At 41.5% G+C, this 19,999-nt stretch overlaps 2 protein-coding genes across 5 annotated transcripts in view; both read right to left on the reverse strand.

Annotated features, from left to right (window-relative positions):
* The window catches only part of Bcas2 (breast carcinoma amplified sequence 2), a 26,829-nt gene extending 24,303 nt beyond the window's left edge, over positions 1–2,526 (reverse strand). Inside the window, exons 1-3 of one of the 2 annotated variants that reach the window (XM_013516556.1) lie at positions 2,355–2,526; positions 2,183–2,275; positions 444–514 (exon numbers count right to left, since the gene is read on the reverse strand). In XM_013516556.1, the coding sequence (XP_013372010.1) occupies positions 444–514; positions 2,183–2,275; positions 2,355–2,447 (257 nt within the window). In that variant the 5' untranslated portion in view covers positions 2,448–2,526. The remainder of the gene's footprint in view (positions 1–443; positions 515–2,182; positions 2,276–2,354) is intronic. The other variant, XM_005389000.2, reaches the window with a different exon arrangement.
* Positions 2,527–4,686: 2,160 nt separating this feature from the next.
* Dennd2c (DENN/MADD domain containing 2C) overlaps positions 4,687–19,999 on the reverse strand; it is a 100,488-nt gene continuing 85,175 nt past the window's right edge. For all 3 annotated transcript variants that reach the window (XM_013516546.1, XM_005389001.2, XM_005389002.2), the window contains exons 15-19: positions 17,416–17,457; positions 15,621–15,726; positions 9,671–9,907; positions 9,328–9,414; positions 4,687–6,410 (exon numbers count right to left, since the gene is read on the reverse strand). In XM_013516546.1, coding sequence (XP_013372000.1) covers positions 6,379–6,410; positions 9,328–9,414; positions 9,671–9,907; positions 15,621–15,726; positions 17,416–17,457 — 504 coding nt within the window. In that variant the 3' untranslated portion in view covers positions 4,687–6,378. The remainder of the gene's footprint in view (positions 6,411–9,327; positions 9,415–9,670; positions 9,908–15,620; positions 15,727–17,415; positions 17,458–19,999) is intronic.

The raw sequence follows: 19,999 nt of genomic DNA on the forward strand, positions 1-19,999 counted from the left end.
AAAAAAAAAAAGAAACCTATTTATCTTAAGAAAGAATTTATAAACCAGATTTGGCACCATTACATACAGTAACAAAAAAATTGATGTGAGTTAGATAAACTACATTATATTCAAATAAAAGATTGTCACATTAGTTACTGAATGATGTTCCTGGAAGGTGAGTCCAATTTCTTTCTCCAGCTGCACAACCCTGTTAAAGTGGTTCCTGTACCTGTCACCATGTCTTTAAAAAAATGTTACTGAAAAGTAGTTAATAAGGGGAAAAGTGGACACAAAAAACTTCTCATTTGTGTCAAACACCCATAACCCTTTTAGAGAAGAAAATGCAACTATACGCATTGAGACTCTATTTTCTCCTCACATTGCTGGTACAGTTAGCAAGTATACTCTCCATAAATCTCAGGTTATTAATGAGTTAGTATGAATGAAATTAATATTCTTACCGTTTCATACTGAGCAATTCAATCGGTTGTCGAGCAGCCAATCTTTCAAATTCATTTCTCATTATGTCGGTCTGATGTATAAATTAGAGAATTATTTCCAAGATCTTATCAACACATTGAAATTAATAATCAGTTAAAGAAAACAAGTTATACTTTATACTACTGTAAGGGATCATTTCTCTTCACCCAATTCACTTCCATCCTTCCTCCCTCTCTCCTTTCCTCCCTCCCTTCCTTAGTACTGGGGTTTGAACTCAGGGTCTTTGAACTGAATACGCGCTCAACCCTTTTTATTTTGAGAAGGTCCTGCTAACTTGCCCAGGCTGGGCTTGAACCTTCAACCCTCCCACCTCAACCCCCTAGAGTGCTGGGAATACAGCATGCACCACCACAGCCAGCTTCTTTTTTTTTCTGTGCTCAGGATTGAGCCCGGAGCACTGAACATGCTAGGAGCATGCTCTACCACTGAGCTATACTGTTGAAATATACAGCAATTCTTCTTAGATTTAAGTGCTCTTTACAGTCTGAAGAAACATCCACTTCAATTCGATACATAGCCTGGGGCAAGAAATTTGGTGTAAGAGGAAAGGATCAATCCTAAATCCTTTTCAATCTCAGCAGCACACTGCAATCAGTTGGGGAGCTCTGAAACCAATTCTGATCCTAGCCCAGTCTACTCCTCTCACTCCCAGTTACAGGTCTGAGCGGGAGCCTGGGCAGGCTTGTAACTTTTTTTTTAGTGGTGGTGCTGGGGACTGAACCTAGGGTTTGGTCCTGCCTTACTCACAAGCTGATTGTCAGAGGAAGCCAGTGTACGATACCATGAACCTAAATACTTTCTGACAACGGCAGGAAAAGAGGAGAGGTCTTAAGGCATAAAGTAATTTGCTTTCAGTCTATGAACCTAAACCAATAGTTCTTTTTGTTTTTGTTGTTTTTTTTTCCGGTACTGGGAATCAAACTCACGACCTTGCGCTTGCCAGGCAGGCGCTGTGCCGCTGAGCTAAATCCCTCGCCCCTCAATACTTCTTTTTGGTCCTGGCTTCTATTTTCACTTTGCTCTTTGCAAACAATGAGGAGAAAAGGAACATGGGAGAGCCTCTGTCACTGAATAAAATAATTTAGAGATGATACTTTACATTTCATTTGGCTGTTTTGATCCTAACTAGTATCTTGGCTGGACTTCTAGGTGGTACATACTTAGATACCGCTTTGTTCAGTCTTTCCAATCCATTTGGTGAGTATCTAGGCTTTGATAAAAGGCCTCCCTCTAGCGGTTCTAAAGACATCAACAATTACGCTTGTATATATATTGAAAAACTCAGGTCTCCTGCTGTAGGGTGTCCTTAGAAGATGGTTTCTCTCAGAATTTACACATGAATTCTCTCTTACAAAAGGTACATAAAACTCTGCACTAAGAGTTTGCGAGCTCTGTAATGAGTCCATCTGCGGAGCTCCAGAACTCTGAAGAAGGTCTATCTGGCTGTTGTCAATACATGAACACCTGTAAGACGTGCAACTGGGGCCAGAGATGTAGCTCAGCGGCACTGCGCCTGCAGGTCCTGAGTTCGATTTCCGGTTCAAAAAAAACAAAAAGAGACGCGTAACTAGAAGCTAATAAGCAAGTAATAGCTAAGCTGGGAACTATTTAGAAGACTTCCACGTAGCTAAAGCCCTCCATCCAAAATAAAGGTTCACAAGAACTCTCCTTCGCACGCTGGGCTCAAAGCATCACTTACCTCAAAAGCGGAATAATCCGGGGCTGTCAGGTAGCTCAGGTAATTCTTCGTGGGTCGGTATCTGCGCGTCTCCTCCTCTACCAGCGCCGCAGCCTAAGAACGAGAACAGGGGAGCGGTAGAGCATGCAAAGCCCGCACTCACCCCGCACGTACCCCGACACCCCGCACTCACCGCTTCGCGCACGCCTGGCGCTTCATAGCCTTGATCAAAATACGGCAGCGCATCCACCACTACCTCTCCGGCCACCAAACCCGTGCCCGCCATCACGAAGAACCGACGCTCCCCTAACCACAACACGGTCAGCCCTGTTTAATTACGTCTGCGCGCGACGGTGATGTAATCACGTCGCCTGCGTGGCGACTTTGGCGCATGCTCAGTTGCTAAATCCGTAGGCGCGCTAGCTCGGTAGCTAGAAACCGCCCGGTTTTGTTGGGCGGACGTGACGTCTAGTCCTGACTTCCCGGAGGCCCCCCCAAAGACCCCAACTTCCCTTCTTCGGCCAGTCCCTTTTTTTTTTCTGTGGCCTGCGGATGGCAGCAATCGAGTGGAACTGGAATTTTTCGTCTCCTCCTGGAAGGAGAGCCCTGTAAAGCTTGTGGAAGAAACTGGTTATAAGAGTTGTCCGGAAGAGCTGGGCGTGGTGGTGCACGCCTGTAATGCCAGCACGCGGGAGGCTGAGCCTGGAGGACTGCCGCGAGTTCGAAGCCAGCCTTGACTACATAGTGAGACTCCCGTCTCAAAGACAACAATGAACCCCCCCCCAAAAAAAAACAACAAACAAAAACCAAAAAGACCAAGATATGTTAGGAAGAAAAAAAACTGGCTTCTGCTGGGCATGGTGACGCAAGCCTTTAATCCCAGCACTCAGGAGGCTGAGGCAGGAGGATCGCTTGAGTTCGAGGTCAGCCTGGGCTACATCGTGAGTTGAAAGTGAGCCTGAACTGGGAGACACTGTCTCAAAACACAACAAAAAAAAAACCATAAAAAAACTAAACAAAAGTGGTTTCCAACCTTGATTTACTCGTTAACCCACTACTTCCTCCACCAGCGCCTCCCTCCTCCCTCTTTTAGTGCCGGGTTTCGCTCTTGCACTTTCTTGCTGTATCCCTACTATTCTCACTTGGTGCCCTGAAAGTTTTTCTCCTGGGTGATTTAAAGTTCTATTAGAATTGCGAAGCTTTAAGGCTTCCTAACCAAAAAAAAAAAAATCGAAATCTCCCTGCAATGCGAGATTGATAACTGCCCGCACCTCACCTCGCTTTTAAAAGCTCTGCCATTTTGCCTTTGGAGACTAGAAAACCAACCCAGTGGCTTTGCTTCAGGACTCAGTGGTAGTACTAGCTCTCTTCCTGCCTCCCAACCACTCGCGCTACTGCAGTACACTTTTCTACTGGCTCCCAGACTAAGCAGCCTCCCTCTAACTAAACATGTAAAGAAAAAACGATCGTAACAGGTATTCTGCCCCGTGTGCAGTCTAGCTAGCCTTTGTGCTGAAAGCCTGGAAATGCTGGCCACAGTTACTAAACCTGTTAAGATGGAGTCAGATTCTCTTTCTAATTTGCCATTAGGTAAATGTGCCACCTATCTGTACATTTAAGTGATATAAAAGATCTTTACATTTCAAGCAATTTATTTCAAATTCTCCAAGAGATATATGAGATTTTTATGTCTTCATTAAAAGATCTGTAAACATTTTATACAATTCTCACGCAGTTCTTTTACAAACATGTCCGGAGTTCACAATACTTTACAAAAATCGAAACGCAACAGACATAAAGAAAGGAAGCAGCTTCAGACTGCGGGAGAACATAACACTCAGCCCTGAAGCAAAGTCTCCCTGCAGAGGGACAGGCAGGATCTCCCCCAGGAAACCCTCCTACACCATTTTATAAAGTCTCATCTCTAACTGTTCCTTCAAGGCTGGAGTGTAAGAGACCAAATGGGGAGATGTTTGATAGGTGCCCCTCTGGTGTAAGCTGCTTAATCAACATTTAAAAAGACAGGCCCAGTCCCTGGACTCACATCTGCAGGAACTGTATTACACAGCACCAGTTTTACATGGTGTCTGCTTTAGATTCATTTAAGCACACCTGACTGGCTTATTTTGACAATCATATACAAGTCAGTAAATTCTGTCACAAGGCCACTTACAAGGTTTTATAAATTTGAATGAATATATTCTATGCCAGTTAAAACCATGAACAACAGTTGAACAGCTGATATTTGCTATAACATTTATCAACAAATACTGCATCACTGACAGCCTCCTCTTTGCAGTCACTACTGCTGATGGGCGTGGTGGTGCACACCTGTAATCTCAGCACTCAGAAGGCTGAGGCAGGAGAATTGCTTCAAGTTTGAGACCAGCCTGAGCTACAGAGTGAGTTCAAGGCCAGCCTGAACTGCATAGAGAAACACTGTCTCAAAAAGACAAAAATAAAAACCAATCACTACTGCTTCTGTAGATATTAAAGATCTAGATGATTAAGTAGTATATGCTCAGGAAATATTCATATTCTGAGTCAAATTAAATTAGAGCAAAACTCCAACAATTTTAAGGGAATCTCACAGTAGGTCGGCACGGTAGCGGTGCACACCTGCAATCCTAGCACTCTGGGCGGCTAAAGGTAGAGGATTGAAAGTTGGAGCCCTGGCTAGGCAATTTAATGAGATCTGGCCTCAAAATTAAAAAGTGGTGGGGATGTAGCTCAGCGTAAAGGCCCTGGGTTCATTCCTTAGTACTATACCAAAAAAAAAAAAAAAAAAAAAAAAAAAGTCTCATGCTGGAAGTATAACAGTGATAAAGCGCTTCCCTGGCATTTGCAAATCCCTGGATTCTATTCCCATCCCACTAAAAGCAAAGGGGGAAAAAAGAAAGCCTCATTTAAATACTTATAAAGTCCTTTATCCTCAGAGCTGAGGTGGCTCTGGTACACTTAATAAAAAAAAAACTTTAAAATAGCTACAATCCTACAGAGTTCATATTTTCACCTCTAAGACTAACCAAGTTTTTGTGTTCATAAAATAAAAGTCTTTACTTCTATCTGAATTGTATAACTGGATAAGTCACTTAGTCTCTTTGATCACAGTTTCTTCTTCAGTAAGGCAGAGACAAATATCTGGGTTGACTTAAGGCCTGAATAAGATGACTGACATACATACACTACAATGCATGCCAAATGGTGGACACACACAAGTAGTAGTTCCCATGTCCTTGAAAGGATTTTTTTTTTGAGACAGGGTCTCACCATGTAGTTCACGCGGGCCTCAAAATTCATGATAATCCTCCTGCCTCAGCCTCCCCAGTCCTGGGATTACCGGCATACACCACCACACCTGGCTGAAAGGATATTTTTGTTGTAACCATTATATGCAAACTGTAATGTTGACATGTGAGGGACAAGCTACTCAAGTGCCGTACATTGTGGAGGAGGAGCCTCAACATCTCCACTTTTATAAATATCCAGTAACAAGGTCTTCCACATACAAGAGATTCCCTTTGACAGGACATTAGACAAAAAGAGAGACAAATGATGACTATGTCTCAGTTTGTAAGTTCAAACAACTCATGGTTTTACCAACATTTTTATTTTACTTTGAGACAAGGTCTCACTCTGTTGCCCAGGCTGCACTCAAACTTCATGATCCCTCTGGCTCAGCCTCCCAAGTAGCTGGAACTACCGGTGGTGGCACAGCGCCCCGCTGTTAGCCCCCGGCCTTACGGCTGCCGTGATGTTTCCGGGAGGAGAGCTGTGTGTGTAAGGCTAGTCGCTGCCGTTTCAATCGTGCCTCTCTAGCACCCCAACCCCTGCCTTTCTTTCATCAGACTCATCTTTAAGCTTTTTATTTTAAAAAATATTTAATAACAGCTTTCCCCTTGTAAAGACAATGGCCTTCACAGACTAAGCATACAAAGAATAAGCCCCAGAATCAAACAGAAAAGGCCGGTATAAAAAAAAAAAATTGGAAGCGTAGAGAGCATCAGTTCCAGCCCAACAATTCTCCAGGGACTGCAGCAGCAGCAGCAGCAGCAGCAGCAGCAGCAGCAGCAGCAGCAGGTCTTCCTCCGAGAACCTGACTGCTCCTTCACCTTTCACAATTCCAAGGATTTCGTGGAGTACTTCAAAGGCATCCTGACCCTTGGAGAAACATTTTCTCTGGCACTTTTCATTCTATTTAAGATGGAGACAAAGATTCATTTCTTCTGCAGAAATTTCATCTTACTTCCTAAAAGGAGAAAGAGGTAGAGTGAACTCTCCAATTATTTTTGTTAACTGTGTATTTTTTGAGGCCATGCATTAACAGGCAAGTCATTCAGAACAGCCCAGGAGTTAAGCTGCCCTCTCCAATCCCCCAAAGGCCCATGTGTCAGGGGGCTGGTCTCCAGCCTGGCACTGCTGGGCAGTTTGGAACCTGTAAGAGGTGGAGCCTACTGGGAGGAAGTCTGGCTATGTTGATGGGCTGTGTCCTTGCCAGGAATACTGGGATCCTGCCACCTTCCTGCTCTCTTTGCTTCTGAGCTGTCATAAGGTGAGCGGCTTTCTCTGCCACACTGTCCTATCATGAGGTACTGCCTTGCCAGAGGCCAAAAGCAGTGAGGGCCAAAGGACCATGGAACAAAATCTCTACAATTATGAGCCAAAAGAAACTGTCCCTCTTTTTTTTTTTAATGCTCCTGGGGGTTGAGTACAGGGCCTTTGCACTGAACTACATCCCCAGTCCATTTTTGTGACAAAGTCTTGGTAATTTGCCCAGGCTGGGCTCTAACTTATAAAACTCTTGCCTCAGCCTCTGAAGGTGCTACGATTGCAAGTGTGTGCCACCATTCCCAGCTTTTTTTTCTCTTTTTAAGTTGATTACCTTGAGCATTTCTTACAATAATGAAAAGGTGACATATCAAACAATCAGCGAATGTGTTCAGTCACCAAAAAACCCAAGTGTCTTAATTGGAGAGGCAAACAGGAAGCCAGACATAATCTAATCCAGTGGTTTTCAACCCTGACTGTATATTAAAATTACCTTGGGGCTGGGGATTTAGCTCAGCGGCAAAGCGCCTGCCTGGCAAGCGCAAGGTCGTGAGTTCGGTTCCCGGTGCCGGAGAAAAACCAAATAAAAAAAAAAATAAAATAAAAAAAAAATAAAATTACCTGATTTACTTCCCAGAGATTTTCTGGAATGCAAGGGAATTTTTTTCTTTTTGGATGGCAATGAAGTTTATTTGAAAAAGTAGAAGATTGTGAGGGACAGCTGGGTATAGTGGTGCACACCTATAATCCCAGCACTTGGGAGGCTCAGGCAGGAGGCTCAAAGTGAGTTCAAGGCCAGTCTGAACTATATAGCAAAACCTTACCTCAAAAAAAAAAAAAAAAAAAAAAAAAGAGGGAGAAACTGGCTCTGTAGAGCAAGCTTGGGCAGAGTAAAAGAGGCAAAAAGCAAGATAAAAGAACACCCTAGAGGACAAAAGGTGGACTACTGTTATGGTCACCCCAAAGTCTTATGCAGTGTTAGACAGGGCTTTTCCAGAAGGTGGCTGAGTCTAGTTTGTGACTGATTTGTGGTACAATGCTAGGATTAAGGGTGGGTGACTGCTGGAACAGTCCACTGACTGAATTGGCACAGCCCTAATCCCAGGAGACTGGATACAATATAAGGGACAGAAAGAGGCTGGTCTCCCCCTTCCCCGGCTTGCTTTTGCTGTCTTCTGATGCCACGAACGGTTTTCTCCTCAGGAATGCCCTTCTCCCAAGCCACCCTGCCTTGGAGCCAGCCATTGTGGACTGAAACCTTTACAAATTGTGAGCTGAATAAACCTAGAAAAGTAACTAAGACAGCTATTGTGAGGAAAGCCACTATAGCCATCCATGAAGAAAAATATTAAAGGTCCAGTAGCTTGCTATTAGAGCTAAGAACCACTGATCTAATCTAAACCGGAGGTATAAAGATGAAATAACAGCCAAAAGCATAATTTGTCAATGTTTTCTCAGCTCATTAAAGATACCACTAAATTAGGGGCATCTATTTTAAAGATTAGTATACATACTATAGAATATGGGTTCTTTGTTATTTTGTACTAGCCATGCTACTGTTCCCTGCTATCAGACTGAATAACCCTAACTGAAAGGTCATAAAGAATTGTAAAATTAAAGACTTGCAAGATGTCTTCTTTTGTCTTAGAGTCCCTAAAAACTAGCTGTGTTTAATCTGGAGTTCATAGATAGGCTGGGGGGGGGGAGTTCCACAAATAACCTAAAAATACACACAATATTCGTGTGTTATAAGTGTATTTTTCTGGGAAGAGGGTTTTTATGAGCTTCTCCAAGGGCTATAACCTGAAAAAGATTAATAATCATGATATGGAAATATATAATAAAGGGATAGTTCAGAGATCTTCATGTAAGGGAAGTACTAAGAACATGCTGATGAGGAATCCTAATCTCTTGAGGGCTTTTTCCTCCAAAACCTGTTGGAATTAGGGTCATGATTACTGGCCAGCCTACTAGAGGTGACAGTGCTGTCTGACTACAAAACCTTTGAGGGAGTCACTGATGAGGAGGTAATCTACTATTTTTTGCAGCCCTTGGGCTGTAACTACCTGTTGGATCTTTCTTGCATATCTTTGTTTTCCTGAGAAACCACTTTGAGGATGCCAACATGTATTGCAGCAGCCATTGCTGATTTCCTACCAATCTGTCCATAACTCTGTAATGTTTGTATTGTCCCTATGCTATTTCGTACATGGATGTATGTTTGTTACTATGTGTTTTCAACAACAACCATTGAGAACAGTCCATGATTATTTGATTGATCACTCAAGTATAGCTCGTATTTGTTTTCCCTAGAGCCCACTTTGGAGAATCGAGGCTATAGTATAACAACCATTGATAATTTGCTGCCATTTTTGTCTGTAACTCACTATTATTTGTCTATTTGTTTTCCTGAGAAACTATCTTGAAGATAACAATATGTAAAAGAATAACCACTGATAATGTCCTACCACTTTGTCTGTAATTCGGTGAATCTCCCTATTGCCATGTTGTCCTTCTTTTACTCTTTAAAATTAAAAAAAAAACCTTTGAGATGAAGCTTGATTACTGAAAAGCTTTTTTTAGCCACATTTAACCAATAGGAGAACAAAGCAACTCACCAAGACTCCGCAAAATTCTGTTCACCCCACTAGGCTCAGACTCAGGAATTGTTTCCAAATACTGGAGAGCCCGAACCTCAAACAAACCTAGGAAGAAAACTCGTGTTGGTGAAACTGCTGCATACACAGACTGGAGCTTAATTAAATAAAATTCTGTTCTCATTAGCAGTGTGCTATTTCTATGGCTAAAACATTATTGCAAAGTAAATAATTCCCACAATAAACAATTTAGATTTTGAGCCCTTATAGATTCACAGTGTTTTTTTTTTTATTGTTCATATTATATTCAAACCTTTCAAGCACTCCTTGAATAAAGAGGAAGAACTCTATCACAGAAACCGACCTTTAACCCCACTCTTCCGAAGCTCTCGGTCCTGGATGAATCCTGCAAACATCTGAGTCTCCATGAAGAGATCGAGGAAGTGGCGCACACTTCGGGAAGTGTGGGACTTACGAAACGGCTCCCTTTGGAATACACGCTCCCCACGCTCGGTGACAGTCATATTCAAAGAATAATGTCCCACCAGCTCCACAAAGAACCGCACAAAGGCTTCAGACACCAGAGAATTGAGCGTAACATCTGTTGCAAAATGAAAGAAAAAAATAAAAGAGAAAAATTCTTTAAGTTTTGCATATCTGAAAACACTGGCTCTAGTTACGGAAGTCAGAGCTATAAAGTCAACAGATTAAAGGACTGAAAATAAATTCGGGGATGCTCATTCTTTGTTTTTCTACGTGATTCCTGACCAGCAAAAAAAAAAAAAAAAAGCTTAATATCCTGGCCTTTATTTTCTTCCCACACATGCTCTATCAGACCTTAAACCCCCGTTTAGATAGCTGTGATTTCTCTGGATCTGCTCTTGCCAAGGCCTCTCCTGAGAACTTACCAAATTTAATTTGCTTTTCGATTTTTATCCTTCTCTACTCCATGCTGCACTTGTGCCTAACACCTCATTTTTCTCATCTCCATCCACTTTACGTTCTGATTTCCTCATTCCCATCCTGCCTTCACTTATGACCAAGCATTTGTTTTTATCTTGCCTCTTCCTGTTCTTGAGCATGGTCTTCACACTACTTCTCTTCAGCATTCTCTCCCATGAAGACCTAACCGACCCGAGACAGAGCAGTTATGCTGGTGAACACCAATCTTCGATGTCCAGCTCTGATATTCAGCCTTCTACATTTTTAGGATATATATGACTGATCATGATTTGGCTGGCTCTTTTGCACATAAATTTCATGTCTAAAAGTCACCATATCAGGTTCTTTTTGGACTATGGTGAATCAAATAAAACACATCTAAAAAAAACCACATCTAAAATCAAATCCCCTTTTTCATTGTCCCAATAAAGTCCTTTACAGAACAATTTAAATCCGTTATACTTCTCTACTGTTAAGGTTTGAATCTGGAGTGCCCTCCAAAGGCTCACGCATTAAAGGGTGTCCCTAACACAGCGAAGTCTGAGGCAGGGCTTTGGAAGGAGGTTAGATCGCAGACCAAGTACCCTCGGGCTAATCCACTGATAGGTTCACAGTGTGGTGGCACCGCTGGGAAGCGATGGAGATTTAGAAGGCAGGACCTGGCGGAATGCAGTAGGTAACGGTGGCATGTCCTTGAGGACTCTACCTTGCCCCTGCTCCTTTTTCTGTGGTGCTCACTCTTGTTTGCTCTCTCTTCCCCTCCCTCCTTCCCCCTCTTCACCGCTTTCCTCTCTCTCCCTCTCTCCCCTTGCCCTCCCCCATTACCCCCTTCCTTCCTTCCCTCCCTCTCTCTGCCTCTGTCTACTTCTGGGCCACCATGAGGTAAGCTTTGCTTTACCACAACCTTCTGCCACAAGGTACTACCTCACCACAGGCTATGAAACAATGGAGCAAGCTAACCATGGACAGATACCTCTGAAACCATAAGCCAAAATAAACCTCTCTTCCTGTGGTTTATCTCAGGTATTTTGCAACAGTAACTGACAGAAAGCTAACATACCCGGTTTTCCTAGTCATTTTTCCATCCCACATTACACCGTGATTATCCCACAAAGTAAGAATTTATTTGGTACTAAGATATATCAGGCATTACATGCAGTGAGTTTATAAATACAATTTATAAGCTTATGAGGTAGGTATCAGCAGTCCTCTTTCATAGGTAAGGAAACAGGCTTCAAATGGCCAAAGGAATTTTTTAGGGTCCCCCTTAGATGTCCATGGAGATGCTGAGCCTCCAAGTCAGGTGACTGCTAACACCTAACCCTATACCATATATTATAATATATTGCTTTCCAGGTCCCAGGCTAAAATCTCAGTTTCAGATTCAACACAAGACTCCCCTTTTCTTCCATATCCACATAGTACTTTTTTCCCCTTCACCATGTCTCTGGCTGTTTTTCATGGTCTCTGCCCTGGACTGGGAATTAGTGACCTAAGTTTAGTCAGAGTTCTACCAAAACACAGGTGTATAAGAGGGGATCCCTCCCGCTACCTCTCTTGGGCTATTCACGTCCATGTTGCAAGGAGGGGCTCACTTCTGAGGTCTCTCACTGATTACAACTTGTTTCTAACCTAGGTTTCTGTTATACGTAACAAACAGACTCTCAACTCCTTCTGCAGTGAGAATGCACAGCCCGCCACTGCACTTATCTCCGACATCTTCCCTCATTTCTCCACCCCTTCCAGTTGCTGCAGCAGTTTCTTACAAGAGTTGTATCCATTTTCTTACTTCTAAATTCCTTTCCTTTAAAAAATTGTCACCAGGCATGGTGGCGCATGCCTATAAGCCCAGCACTAGGGAGGCTGGGGCAGGAGGGTCACTGAAAGTTCGAGACCAGCCTGAGCTACAAAGTGAGTTCAAGGCCAGCCTGAACTGCATAGTGAAACTCAGTTTCAAAAAGAAAAAAAAAGAAAAAAAGGAACACTGTGAGTTTCTTTTCCACTGTTTGTTTTTATTTTAATGTATGTAGTTTATACATTCTTTTACATGTATGAATATTTGGGTGAAATGAACACAGCTTAGAAAGAGAACATTACTAATCTCTGAAGCTCCCTGTTAATCTCCTACTGTCCAATAGGCGGCGATCATCATTTGGAATTTCGTATTTGGTATTTTCCTGCTTAAGAGTAGTTTCACTACACACGTATCCAACCCTAAAACACAGTGTTTAGTTCGCCTATGTCTTTTATATTATGTAAAACTTCATATTCAACTTACTGTTTCATTTAATGTTTTTAATATTCATTTTCAATGTTACAGTTTCCTATTGATGGACATTTATTTTTAGTTTTTGCTATCACAGAAAATGCAACTATGAAAATTATTGTACTTATTATTTCCTAGAGATCATATGCAATAGATTCTCTAGGGTATACATTTAAAAACTGAGTTGCTAGGTTGTAAAACATGTCTCCCTTTAACTTCAGTAGGGAATGCCAACTCAGTTTTTACAAAGTGACAGGATGAACTTACACATCTTCATCACCCCTTGAGATTGACAAACTTAAATTTCTGCCAATATGGTAGGTATAAAAATGGTATTGCATTTTTATGAGGTTTTAATGATTTTCATGAGGTTTTATATCTTTTCACATGTTGCTACACTTTTCATGTTTCCTCTTTTCTCTTTTAGCCTGGGAGTCGGGCCCAGGGATTTGCACATGCGAACCATGTGGTCTTCCAAAGAGCCGCACCCCCAGTCCTACGTTTCTCCTTCTATGCTATTTGTTCATATCTTTCTCTCAGTTTCTATGGGGTTGTTTGTCTTTTTATTGACTTGTAGGTTTTTTTAATAAGAAGGAAAGATTTCATTTAGGTCACAATTTGTAGTATCAAAAGTCTAATTCTAGCCAGGCATGGTGCTGCACACCTGTAATCCCAGACTCAGGAGGCTAGGGCAAGAAGATCAGCATGAATTCAAGGTCAGCCTGCGGTACACAGCGAGTTCAAGGCCACCCTGGAATACATTGTAGCAAGACCTTGTTAGTTGTATTTGTTGAGAGAGTCCTCTATTACTTCATAGTTTGCTTTTTATTTCTTTTCTATGGTGTCCCTTGATGAAAAGAAATTTTAAAGATTTAACATAGTCTTGGAAGGCTTTTGCATTAAAGGCTAGCCTAGCCTACATACGAGTTTAAGGCTGGTTTGGGCTGTATAGTGAGACCCTGTGTAAAACAAAGCAAGATGTAACATGGTCAAATTAACTAATCTTTTCCTTTACAGCCTGTGCTCTTGTGCTGTATTTTTAAGAGCTATCATTGTTTTAAGTACATTGAATATTATTCTCTTTTTAAAAAAATCTTAAAGCTTTGATTTTAACAATTAAATTCACTAGAATTAATTTTAGGTATAGTGTGATATGTAGATCTATATTCATTTCTTTTCAAATGGAAGACCGCCTGCCCCACTATCACTGACTACACGCATCCCCCTTTCTCCAAGGATGCGCACTGCCAACACAGACACCCGTCAAGGCCCCGGCGCTGCGCATTCTCCATTCTCTCCGCTGCCCCACTTATTCCTGCACCAAAGCGGAACTATCTTAATTCCTACGACTTTATCATAAAACTTGATGTGTAACAGTACAAACACTTCAGTTTATTCATTTTCGAGGATCTTTTAGCTACTCTTCGCTAAGAATGGCTGTATTTCTACTTAACATTTATAATCAGCTGAATGGTATTCAAACTGTCTCTAGATTGGTTTGGTTTTATTTGGTTTTTGGATACAGGTCTTTCCACATAGTTCAGGCTGGTCTTGAGCTTACTGTGTGGCCCAGGCTGGCCTTGAACTCAAGCTAATTCTTCGTTCTCAGCCTCTCAGGTACTGGGATTACAGGTGTGTGCTACTATGCCTGCTCTCCAATTCTCTCTTGAATCCTCTCCAATCTCATGTTCTTCTTACCATTCTACCAAATGCACTATTATCAGGGCCTCTGGACCCTTTATATTATCAAATTTTACTGATCAATTTTCAGTCCTCATCTTACTTGATCTTTTTGCCATGTTGGGCATGGTTGTTCACTCTCTCTTTCATGCAATATTTTCTGCTCTCCACTTCTGTAATATTGCACCCCTATTTTTTTCTTTTCTTTTTTTTTTTTATGTCTCTTCCCAATATTCCTGTTTTTATGTTCTTTTCCTCCACCCTTTCTGAGTTTTTCAATAGCTGCTTCTCTCAGTCTCCTTTCGTAAATCTTTCCTTTTTTCCCAACCTCCCAATGTCAGAAATCTAAGCATATCATCCCCAATCAACCCAGAGCCCAATACTTAAATCTTTGCTACTTCCTTCCTGTACTATTCTATCAGGTCATTTCATCTGGTCCCACAACTTTAAAAACAGCAATTTCTAATCGTGTATCGTTAGCCCAAATCCTTCCTCTGAATCTGAAATGCACATATACAAATGCCTACTTAACATCTCTAGATGGATGTCTGCAAAGTATTGGATGTCCAGTTAGTATCTCAGACTTAGTGGCCAAAATGAAACGTCTTAGTACTCATCTAAAACTGTTCCCCATCAGTAAACAGCCTTAGTTTTCTCACCTGTGGAGATTAAATAACACTACCCGCTTCAAAAGGTATTACAAAGATGAAATAAAATGTATGCTAAAGGTTTAGCATAATGCCTGCCACAGAGTATGCACCCAATAAATATTATTGGCCCATTTACTCAACAAATACTTATTAAGTAGCTGGCAAATACTATTTAAAAGGCAGGAGACAAAGAAAGAAATGAAGACACTATTCTCATGGAACGTACACACCAGCACATCAGAAGGTGATGCAAGCCGTGGGAAACCTGAAGCTAGGAGAAGCTGCATGTGCTAGGAGAACGGGTGCCATTCTAAACAGCACACTCAGGAGGAACGCAGTGAGGAAATGACACATGACCACGGGTCTACAAGAAGAAAGGACAGGAGTCAGGCGACTATCTGGAGAACAGCATCTGCAAATGTAATGCAAAGGCCCCACAACGGCAGACCCCCTCATGTACTGAAGATCAGTACGGCACAGTGGTGCACGCCTATAATCCAGCACTTGGGAGGCTGAGGCAGGAGGACTGTTGTGAGTTCGAGACCAGCCTGTACTACAAAGTGAGCTCCAGGCCAGTCTGAACTGCATAGCGAGACCCCATCTCAAAAAGACAAAAAAAAAAACAAAAAAGCATGGAAAGTGGAACCTTAACCTGTATAAGGATTTCAAGATACAAGAAATATAATACTACTGTGATATATCTTTAAGCAGAGTGCTAGGCATTAAATAAGTACCTACTGTCTTAAACGTAAATCCTTGGACCACTTGTCTCATACCTTGTGAAAAATTCTGCTCCTGAGATAAGATTTCATTTCTTTCTTCTAAAATCTGCATCAAGGCAGCTTGAAGTTTAGGTGGTAGAATTTCATTCTCATCAGACACCTTGAAGAAAAATATGAGACTTTGTGTGAACTCTTAGGGAGAAAGTCCCCACAGGGAGTAAAATCCATGATTACATATAAATATATAATTATATATTCATATTTATATATAAATTATAATTTAATAACTAATATACCTTATAAAATTTTCTGGCACTTTTCTATTAGACACCTCTCATATACAAGTCTTTTTATATCTTCCAGATTATTCCCAAATAACTAACATTTCAAATCATATTGAGGAAGCTGATTTTGAAAAAAAGACAATGTCCTGAGAAACAAACTTTCTTTCTCTTTCTCTTCCTCTATCTTTCCCTTCCTCCCTCCCCTCTTTTTACATTTTACTGTTTGTCTGATTGTTTGTGATAGGGTCTTGCTATGTAGTCCAGGCTGGCCCTTGAACTCACTAGGTAGCCTAGGCCGGCCCAGAACTCCCACGGATCCTCCTGCCTCAGCCTCCAGAGTGCTGGGATTACAGATATGTGCCACCACACCCAGCTCTTCTTTTTCTTTCTTTCTTTTTTTTTTAACAGTCTCATGCTATGTAGGCCAGGCTGGCCTAAACTCCTTGTGCAATCCAGGCTGGTTTTCAACTCACACTCCTCCTGCCTTAGCCTCCACATGCTGGGATTACAGGCACAAGCCACCAATTATGGTTTCTTATTCTTTTCATATTGTATTTCTGTGCTTACAAATCTATATACAGTTTATAATCCAAGGATGCCCTAAGAAGGATTTACTAACTTTTCCTTTTTACTTCAATACCCAGGAGAAATAATTGCTTCCTTTTTGCTCTACCCTGTCTTATTCAAATTTCTATTACTGTATAGCATTTCTAAAACTTTGTAAGTCCCCATCTATTTGGCCTATAAGATATTCAAGCACTGTAAGAGTGGTCAGATTGTGTCTTATTAATCTTTAGATTCTGACTGCCTAAAAGAATATATTTGGAAGTAATCAGTATGAAAGCTTGTCTTTTTTTCTTCTTGCTCTCTTTTTTTGGTGGTACTGGGGATTAAACCCAGGGTCTCTTGCATGCTAGCCAAGTGCTCTACCACTAAGTTATACCCTCAGTCCAATAAATGTTTTTTTTTTTTTTTTTGTAGCAGGAGACAGGGTCTTGCTATGTAGTGTAGGCTGGTCTTAAACTCACTATGTCGCTCAGGCTGGCCTTGAACTTGCAGCAATCCTCTTGCCTCAGCCTCCTGAGAGCTGGGACTGCAGGCCAGCCACCATGCTCAACTAGATCACTTTAAGGAATAAATGGTTTACTTGGCTCGCTGTATCAGTCCGTGGGCAGCTGGCTTGAAAGCGAGAACGTCATGGCAGAAGGGCGCGGTGGAGCAAAGCTGCTTACTTCATGGTGGCTGGGAAGGAGCTTATGGCTTTTAAATTTAACTAAACAAGAAGCTTTCATGCTAACCCACCTGGAGGTGAAGGGTGGATTACTTACTTTGAGCATGACAGTTATTGTTTCCTCTTCCTTCTCTGCAATAGATAGCTACAAACCTAAGCCAAATTTTTCAGGTCAATCTTGTATGATTGGCCACAGTATCAATTCAAGTATGGGTAGGAACTAAAATTCCTGCCTGAGTCACATTCTCTATGGACTTTCACATATTTTCTGTTCAAGTATCTACAGAGAACTATAAATCCCGAACATTATGTAATTACTTCCTTTGTCACTCACCTCCTGTAGGAACTTGTCAGCACAGAGATCAACTATCAGCACCTGTGGAATAAAGGAACCAGGCAGGTTCAACTAGAGACATTCACAGACAGACACATCAGGCACTGCCAGATCACAATGGGTGTTTTTGAGTCTTTCTGGCAACAGGAACAGTTTCGAACACAATTAACTCAAAGTTGCGGCTCATTTAAAAGTACTAGGTAGATTCAGAATCAAAAGTTAGAGGTAAAATAATAAAGGAGATATTGCAGGAGGATATCTTCATTAAGTTAATATTAAAACCCCTAAACAACACTAGCAATAAATGAAAAGATTGTCGGGCGTGGTGGCACATGCCTATAATCCCAGCACTCAGGAGGCTGAGGCAAGAGGATCACCAATAGTTCAAAGCCAGCCAGGGCTAAATGTGAGTTCAAGGTCAGCCTGAATTTTATAGTGAAATCCTGTCTCAAACGAAAGAAAGAAAGAAAGAGAGAGAGAGAGAGAGAGAGAGAGAGAGAGAGAGAAACATTGAGAGAGAAACAGAGAGAGAGAGAAACAGAGAAAGAGAGAAAAACAGAGAGAGAGAGAAAGAGAGAAAAACAGAGAGAGAGAGAAAGAAAGAGGGAAAGGAAGGAAGAAAAGAAAAAAGAAAAGAAGAGAAAAGAAAAGGAGAAAGAAGATTGACAATTTTAACCATATTAAAATCAAAGGTCAGGGATGCAGCTCAATGGCACAAGTGCTTGCCTGGCAAGCACAAGGTCCTGAGTTTGATTTCAGGTACCAAAAAAATAAATAAATAAAAACTTTAGCTGGATGCAGTGGAACATCTCTGTAATCCCAGCTACTCAGGAAGGACAGGTAGTAGAAACTTAAGTTCAAGGATAGTTTAGGCAACTTAGTGAAGCCTGTTTCAAAATGAAAACTTTAAAAGGGTCAGGTTTGTAGCTCAGTGCTCCCTGAATTAAATTCCCAGTAATGCAAAACAAGAACAAAACTTCTGTACATTAAAAACATTTTGGAAGATGAAAGGGCAAATGTTCGACAAAGAAGCTGGTTTCCAGAATATAAAAAGGGCAAGGCATGGTGGCACCCTCTAATTTCAGCTCTCGGGATGCTAAGGCAGAAGGGTCACAAGATTGAGGTCAGCACGGGATACACAGTGAATTTAACGCCCGCCTGCAATACACAGCAAGACTAGGCCTCAAAAAACAAAAGTTGGGCATGGTGGTGCAAGCCTGCAATGCTAGCACTCAAGAGGCTGAGGCAGGAGAATGAGTATGAGCCAAGCTCAGCTCTGTAGCAAGACCTGGTCTCCATAAACCAAAATCAAAACAAAACAAAACTATATACACCAGAATTAAGAAGATTTCTCCATTTGCCTCAGTGGTAGAGCTCTCACTTAGCATAAGCGAAGCTCTACATTCCATCTCTAGCACCACAAAAAGGAAAAAAAAAGGACAAAAAATAAAAGACATCTTACCAATAAACAAGAGGGTAACTAGTCCAGTAGGAAGACAGTGAATTTTATAACCAATGATACTCAAATGGCCATTAAAACATAACAGCAGTCAAGAACACAGATCAAATTAGAGTGGCACTATACACTTAACAGGTAAGGCTAAGTATGAGCGCTGGTGAAGACACAGAATGACAGGAACTTTCATACACTGTTGGAGTTTAAACTGGCACAACTCCTCTGGAACAGTTTGACTGTACTCACTGAAGCTGAAGGTATGTTTACCCTATGACCTAGCAGTTCGATTTCCAAGTATATACACACAAAACTGCATGAATGTTTGTATGAAAAATCATGAACAAGGATATTTATAGTAAGACTATTCATAGTAACCCAAGTTGAAAACAATTCAAATGTTCATCAGCTGTACAATGGATAAAAAAACTGTGGTCCAGTCACGTAATGGAATGCTATACATAATCAGGAAGAAAATGTTGAAATGGGAAGGGAAACTAGAGAGGGAGAGGGAGAAAGAAAGGAAGAGAAAAGGAAAAAAAAGACACGGAAGGAAAAAATGAAAACAAAGCTTCTGTAAGTAAGGAAGGGAAAAGGGGTGGAAAGGAGGGGAGGGGGATGGGAAAAAAGAAATGCCAAGACGTAGCATACACAGGTACAAATTCCCTACGATGAATGTGATCATTACGTACACCTAAAATGTACCAATAAAGTTAGTTTTTAAAAAATGATCCGACTACTGTTAAACTCATCAACATGGATGAATCTTATACGTATAATGTTGATCAAAAGAAGCCAGTGAAACACCACCTTTACTACACAAATCCACTTGCATCAAGCTTAAACCCAGGCAAAGCAGAATTACATTATTCAGGGATGCACGCCTAAAGGATAAAATTACGAAGAAAAACAAGTAAACAAACACCATGACAACCAAGGGATGACCTCTGATGGGGCGTGGGGAAGGGACCAGAGATTAGATTGGGCAGGATGGGGAACTCTAGAGCACTGGACCTGCCTCCACTGCAGTAATGTTCCACTCCACTCCATGCTGTGTTCTACAAATGTTCACTCTGGTAATTCACAAGGCTGGAGATTTTATTTAGGGCACTTACCGCTTTGTGTTATATT

This window comes from Chinchilla lanigera, unplaced genomic scaffold (assembly GCF_000276665.1).
Source record: "Chinchilla lanigera isolate Chin_1 unplaced genomic scaffold, ChiLan1.0 scaffold00034, whole genome shotgun sequence".
Classification (NCBI taxonomy): Eukaryota; Metazoa; Chordata; class Mammalia; order Rodentia; family Chinchillidae; genus Chinchilla; species Chinchilla lanigera.